Source organism: Calidris pugnax, unplaced genomic scaffold, assembly GCF_001431845.1.
Source record: "Calidris pugnax isolate Ruff unplaced genomic scaffold, ASM143184v1 scaffold56, whole genome shotgun sequence".
Taxonomy (NCBI): domain Eukaryota; kingdom Metazoa; phylum Chordata; class Aves; order Charadriiformes; family Scolopacidae; genus Calidris; species Calidris pugnax.
The window spans coordinates 15,022,070-15,029,479 of record NW_015090839.1 but is presented as its reverse complement, the minus strand read 5'-3'; the positions used below and the strand labels follow the sequence as shown (position 1 = coordinate 15,029,479).

General features: G+C 38.5%; 1 protein-coding gene across 5 annotated transcripts in view; it reads right to left on the bottom strand.

Moving 5' to 3' along the window:
- EIF2AK4 (eukaryotic translation initiation factor 2 alpha kinase 4) overlaps nucleotides 1-7,404 on the bottom strand; it is a 42,123-nt gene extending 34,719 nt beyond the window's left edge. For all 5 annotated transcript variants that reach the window (XR_001412009.1, XR_001412008.1, XM_014941791.1 and 2 more), the window contains exons 1-4: nucleotides 7,237-7,404; nucleotides 4,743-4,858; nucleotides 3,472-3,574; nucleotides 562-735 (exon numbers count right to left, since the gene is read on the bottom strand). Coding sequence is in view for 3 of the 5 variants with exons in the window: in XM_014941791.1 (XP_014797277.1) it covers nucleotides 562-735; nucleotides 3,472-3,574; nucleotides 4,743-4,858; nucleotides 7,237-7,389 (546 nt within the window). In the remaining 2 variants the exon portion in view is untranslated. The remainder of the gene's footprint in view (nucleotides 1-561; nucleotides 736-3,471; nucleotides 3,575-4,742; nucleotides 4,859-7,236) is intronic.
- Nucleotides 7,405-7,410: the final 6 nt, after the last annotated feature.

The window sequence follows — 7,410 nt, the reverse complement described above, 5'->3', positions numbered from 1 at the left end:
ACCCCCCCCCCCCCCCCCCAGTATTCTATCCATATTCCCAGAGTGGCAACTCCACATTACTAGTCTATGTGAGACTTAAACAAATTTAAATAAATCCCTTTGTTTCTGATGAAGGATGTATGTGGGTCTAAGGTCTCTTTACATTTAACTTACTATCCTCTAGAGAAGTTTGTCATTGTGAACATTCCAGTCACCCTATTGGTGAAGGAAGGTATGATTACCTGGCTGGCTAATACTTCCTAGTTTAAGATGGAACACACTTAATGTATACGTTTGCTTACACTTCTGTATAAGGTCCTTTTTATAAGTGATTTCCATAGGATCAGTAATCAACATTTAGGTTCATTTCAGGCATAACTACTTCTCAGGTTTAAAAACACGTAATTAAAATATTACAATTGCAGAGGCAGACAGTTCATGTGGTACATATTGATCAACTCATAGACAGGTCTGACCAGTTAATAATTCACTAAAACCAACTGCTATGCAGGATGATTTACAACTATGATTGATTGTGATATTTTAAGAATATAGGGTTATTCGCACTTTAATTTCTCTTACCTCCTGCTCCTCTCTTCTCTTAACTTCTTGAGCCCTACGCAATTCCTCCTGAGCCAGTCTTTCTTGTTCTTTTTGATGATTTTTTAGCATTTCTTCATGAAAAGACTTGGAAGGTGGTTTATTATACTCACTGAGAAATGACTGTACATGGTCAGCAAGTTCAAATATCATCACCTGAATGAAAATAAATATGAATGACATGCAGAGTTCATAGAACAAGTAGATCACATAGTAAAATGATACTCAACTTGAAAAAGCAATATAGCAGCAGCATGACTGTTCATTTTGTTACTTATCAGGGATAATTTACCATATTTCAGCATATTTCAGTTTTTGTCAGAACTATTTATTAATAAACTGTAACATGAAAATCCCTGACCACAATAGCAGAGATAGCAAAAATTACTGAAAGACAGTAAGCTTCAAATATCTTCTTTTTCTACAAAAATGGAAAATTTAGAAAAAAAAAAACCAAACAACCCTCTCTCATCTTTATCTAGGGATATTTTTCTGTTCACAAGGATATATATTTATGACATATGAGCTGTTTATGACAACAGAAGAAATCCTTTGCAATTGTCTATTACTGTATAGACTTATTTCACTGCTGACACAAAGTCCATTCCTTCCTCTGCAAACTAGACCCCCCAGTTAGAACTTTAAAGCCACGTGAGGCATTCCACATTCATATAACCACAACTACTAATGTAAGGACTACACCAAAAACTAAGCTGAATTCTGCCACATGGTCTGCAAGGTTGGAATTAATTTTCAGTTACTGTTTACTTGAAATGGGTTATGCACTGACGATCTGTTGACCTGTCAGGGCTAAAGAAGATGCATCCCAGCAGTCAGCAGCAGTGCTGAGCTGGATTTGCAGGTATAAGTGGGAGAACAGCCAAACTAAATTGTACGATCTTCCTGTAACAGGCTGACATTTAGAAGATTCTCAAACACTGAATCCCCTGCTTGAAAATAAGAATGAAGCCAGGAGGCAACTCAGAATAGAAAGAATAGTACAATATGCATATATCTAACATGTGCAAACTAAGATATCTTTCCCAGGTTACTATTCAGAAGGCAAGGCAATCATGTACGCACACATGTATAAAAAAAAGGATGAATCTTAATCATTAAAAAACCACAATCAATCTGTTGTTCAGTTTGACAGGTAACCGAGGTATTTTCAAATTTTCCATATTGCAGAATATACTTTAATAAAGAATGGTGAAATTTAGATTAGATATAGAGAAGAAATTCTTTACTGTGAAGGTGGTGAGACACTGGAACAGGTTGCCCAGAGAAGTTGTGGATGCCCCATCCCTGGAGGTGTTCAAGGCCAGGCTGGATGGGGCTTTGAGCAACCTGGACCAGTGGGAGGGGGGTTGGAACTCGATGATCTTTAAGGTCCCCTCCAACCCAAACCATTCTCTGATTCTATGAACATCTGTCAAGGCAAAGAGAACATTTATCTCCCTTTCCCTGCAGAGAAAGTAATTCAGGGCTGCACTGTGTATGTCATTCATCTAAAACATGTATCACACATGTAACTCACAACTGTATCTATACAGTGCTGGAGCAAGCACAGCTCTCACCTTGGAAAATTAACATTAGGAAAACCTATGACACATTTGTATCTCCTTTAAATGAGATCAGAAATCAAACTTGGATTTAAAGCCCGACAGGCAATTAGCTCTCCTGAGGTCAGCTGTGAGCAGACTGAGCATATATTGCATGGTTTAGTGGTTACTTGGGAAATACAATGTTCAATTTCTCTATCAATTGTCCATAGCACAGTCATTACAAAAAAAAAAAAAAACGAATTATTTCAGAATATGCTGTTAAACTTCCGAATTCCAAAGATATTGAAAAAATTGAGGAAGTTCTTGGTTATTGAACAGAATGAACAAAAACCAGTATCTGGCTGAAACAGTTCTTTTGGCAGTATCTGCATTAAAATCTGCAATCAAAACAAGAGTGTAATATGCAAATGGAAAAAAGGCTTGATTTGGCATGATCAAATCACAGTCAACCCTGGCCAAACCTGTAAAGTTGACAGGCTTCATAAACGCAGTATTATCCCATTTCAGCATATAATAAACTTCCACAGCTGTGTATTTCTCACTTTTAAAAAGGAAACTTGAGCAAATCAAATAAGTTCACCTGCAACATTTCCAAATAGTGATAAGAAAATACTATAAACCCTGCTTTCATCAAGAATCCAATGTCTGCTAATAATTTCTTGGATCATTTCAGTCCTCAGCAACAATGGAAAGGTTTTGTTAATGGCAAACATACCTGAGGACTTACAAAACCCCTTAAAATCAATACAAATTCTAAGCTTCACGTATTTATCTTATTCTTTTTATCCTATTTCGAGGGAAGTCAAGTAGAAAAAAAAAGGGATAACAGCACGGAGTGACTGCGTTACAGCCACAGGAGTCAACTGTTGAGCTGGTGTTATAACTAAGGTCTTTTGCCCTTCAGTTCAGCATTAGATAAACAAGATCACACTGACAAAGTCCCCAGGCAATCACTGTTTGCTTAAACAGGTATAGCAATTTACAATATTTAAAATTGTCTAAAAAGTGCAGAAAGCTCCCAATTTTAGAGTTAGCATTGCCTTTCATAGTGTGAAGTAACTCTGACAATAACATGAACCTTTAAATCTTCCTTTAAATAGGGACAAACCTTGCACTATTTACATATGCACTGTATCTTAAGAGCATGCATATTGTGAACTTTCATTAATCAGAAACATTATTAAGAAAGAAGGTTAAGTGTCTCTTTCCTTAGGAGCAATGCAACTTATATTTCCAATGTGCATGAATTTCATTATATTATACTACACATTTTTTTAGAAGTATTTAGGTCTAGAGCATATTTCTCAAGGAAGTGAAAACCTCTTACCTCTCCACAGCGCTGTTTTGCCAGTTCAGCTAGTCTGGATTTTAATTCATTTATTTTCTCATTTGACAAGCCTTTTGAATTTTTCAGTTGTATTTCGGGGACACTGAGGGACAGCAACAAAACATAAAAAAGTCCTCAGTAGAAAAATTGAGCGTAAAAAGCAATTGTGAAAGACACAGAATGTTGATTAAAATGGTGGGTGAAGGAAAAGGAATGGAGTTCATAGTCACTTGGCAATTAGTCAATGCTCAAATAATCAGTATATAAATATTACCTATATAATACAGAATAAAGCCAGAAATACTGTTTTATATTCCCTGCTGTTAAATTTTCTGGCTGCAGACTGTCAGTTATACTTAAAGTAAGAACTACCAAAGAAACGCTGATGATTCTTATAATTCAGCTCTAATCAGTAATTTAAGTAACAGTCCTTTAAAAATATTACTACCATAATGTTCAGGTGTTTAAAATTTATTACCATTATATAGGTTACATAAACTTAAAAGAAACAGGTGCAATAAACAAGTAACAGATACATTTTAAAAAATGTTTATAATAATGTAAACAAGTAAAACATCTGTAGCTATGCTATCTTAAATTAAAAAAACCAAACAAAACCAAGGTGGCTGCTATGTCCCATGTTCCAGAGTGTAACTGAGGTGAGGAATAGCACTTCCCCTGCACACTGCTCAGGCCACAGCACAAATGCATGAATTAAGGGGAGTTACGTGGTGAGGACAACCAGTGACGTAAGGACTGAACAAACTCATGTTCACAGAGAAACACTTAACCCATAAATTACATGGGCGGCTGATCAGCTGCAATTCTTTTTACATTCTCTATGGAGAACTCTCCCAAAAGGCTAATCCAGCACAAAACAGGAACAGCAGATAAAACTAAGACAGCAGATTGCTTTAAAAATGGGGATTCATGATCTCTCAGCAGATCATGAGCTGAAAAAGTTTAAAAAGTGCACTAAGATGCCAGCAGGTACACCTGAGTTTATGCCTCTTCAAGCTACAAACTGGGGCTGCAGTTTTGCACTGACAATTGCACCTCTATTATTCTCCATTGCACAAGAGACCACATCCAATTCAGGTGCCGAACTTCAGTTGCATATTACAAAATACCACAGGCTTAACAAATACTAACATGCAGAAAGCATAAGGGCTGTGAACAAAACTACATGTTTTTTCAACTAACACTTTACTGTGGAAAACAGAGAAAAACATTCAGGGGAAAAAAAAGGTTGTATTTTACTGCTCACTCACGTATCAGGGTAAGTATGTGGGCACTTGACCCACAGATCAACTTTGGCATATGCTTCATTTTCACCAGTCAATCCCTGAGGACGCAGAACTAAATTAATTTCAGGAGGCTGTCGTACCTGAAATAGAAAACAAAATTTTTTATTTAAAAGGTTTCTTGGATTTGTTTTAATGAAAGCACACAACTCTCTCAACCTATTATTACAGCAGAAATTGGGTTAGACCAGTTGAAGCGTGAAAAAAATAGATTAATGTATTGACATCGCTCAGTGAGAGTGAACTGGTTCACTGATTATCACAGTTTACCCAGTTTACCCTATACTTCCAGAACTTCTTCAGATAAGCGTAGTTACAGTTACTATAAAGACGATCAGACTGAGCAAAAAAGAGGTTTTATAATACAGCCCTTGTGTTCTGCTTACTGTAGACTAGTAGTAGTAAAAAAATCAAATAAATGTAACAGGTTACCTATGGAATATCACAAATTAAACCATTCGTTATAAGAACAATATTGTTTCTTTTGTGTTTTAGATCACTAACAAACACCAGTCAGTATTTTATTTTCTAATATAGCAAAATATTATAAAATCACATCTCTATACACCATGTGTGGCCAAAAAAAATGGACAGTAATTTTTTTCAATTTATATTTTTGGTTTAGGCATAAATAGAATTTCAACATGCATTGCCCTTTCTTCTTATCCTATTCAAACTGCCTACTCAAAATCAGAATAAAGTAAAACACGCCCATACAAACACTCCAAACTTTTTCTTTTCAACTAGCAATTTTTTTTTTTTTGAAAAAATAAACACAAAACAATCCAGACCTTAGCAACATGACAAACAGGTAAGAAAATAAGACCACATGGAATAACAAATATGGGAATGGAATAAAAGATGGTTACTACCCCCTTTATTTACCCTTTGCATTTCCAACAGGTAAAAGAACAGATTAAGTCAAGAGAATGTCAGGTATGAATTTAATAGGGAGTGTGACCTGCAACACTTCTGGAAACCCACCAAATTACTAACAGTGCTCACATGCACTCTATGCAAAAAAAAAAATAATAAAATCCACGCAAAAAAACCAAACCACAACAAAAACTCAATAAAAAAAAAAAAAAAAAAAAAAAAAATCAACGCAAAAAACTAAACCACAATAAAAACTCAAAACCACAACCAACAATAAATAGTCATGGGCTTCCGCAAGAATTTGAAGTTCAGGTTTAGAGTAGAAAACGACAGATTGGGCTAGGACGTTTTGTAGAAACAAAAAGACCAAAGAACATAAACAAAGATGACCGTAACAGTGAACTTGAGGAACTGAAAAGAGTGACCAGTACCTCCAGGCTCAAAACCACAACCAACAATAAATAGTCATAGGCTTCAGCAAGAATTTGAAGTTGACAGATTGGGCTAGGATGTTTTGTAGAAACAAAAAGACCAAAGAACATAAACAAAGATGACCGTAACAGTGAACTTGAGGAACTGAAAAGAGTGACCAGTACCTCCAGGTACAGGAAAACAGTGCCACAGATGCAGCTGGAAAAAAATTCTCAATTAGACAATGTGGACACAAAAGAGAAACGGAATAGAGTAGCGAGTACTAGACCTGAGCATTAATTAGTTGTAATTAAAAAAACTAACCACAAACAAACAAAAAAACAACTGTAAGAATGAAAGTTAAAGTATTAAGTTCTCATGAAAACAGCTGCAGGTTGAGTGAACCGCAGCATATAATAAATATGCAAAGATCAGCAACATGTGTGTGACGGAATAGAGTAGCGAGTACTAGACCTGAGCATTAATTAGTTGTAATTAAAAAAACTAACCACAAACAAACAAAAAAACAACTGTAAGAATGAAAGTTAAAGTATTAAGTTCTCATGAAAACAGCTGCAGGTTGAGTGAACCGCAGCATATAATAAATATGCAAAGATCAGCAACATGTGTGTGGATGAGATGAATTAACTAAGCCGCTATGTAATTTGTTGGTTAAGGGACGAATTAAGAAGCAATTTACAAAACACAGCTGACAATTAATTAAAACGCGAGTAACAGGCACAGCCCTAATCGACCGAGGGGATTAATTGCAGTAGGCGGGCAGTCAGAGGGCTGCCTGCCGAAGCGGGGGAGGACGTATCGACCGAGGGGATTAATTGCAGTAGGCGGCCAGTCAGAGGGCTGCTCTACCGACGCGGGGGAGGACGCGGGGCCAAGAGCAGGAGGCCGAGATGCGCCAGGCGAGACACAGAGGGACCCGACAGCCGGGAGGAAACACCGGCGACGTTCCCGCCGCCACCCAGCCCCGCAGGTGACAGGGACCCGCTCTGCCTCCCGCTGCTCCCCCTCGGCCTGGCGGGAAGGGGAACAAGGGGCTCGGCCTCTCTGGCGAAGGGGACAGAGCAGGGAAGGGGACGGACATCCCGGCAGGGCCCCCGGCGGCCTCCCGGCTCCACGTAGGCAGCTGGCGGGCTGCGGGGGGCCCGCTCGCTACCTTCCAGGCCTGGTTCTGCCGTAGATCCTGGAAGTCCTGCCCGTAAATGGACTCCAGCACCTGGAGCTCGTTCTCCTGCCGTAGCTGGTAGCTCTCCGGTGGCTCGGCGGCCGCCTCCGCCGGCAGCTGCTGCGCGGCGCTCGCCCGGGCCATGTCAGCTCCCCGGGCGGGGGC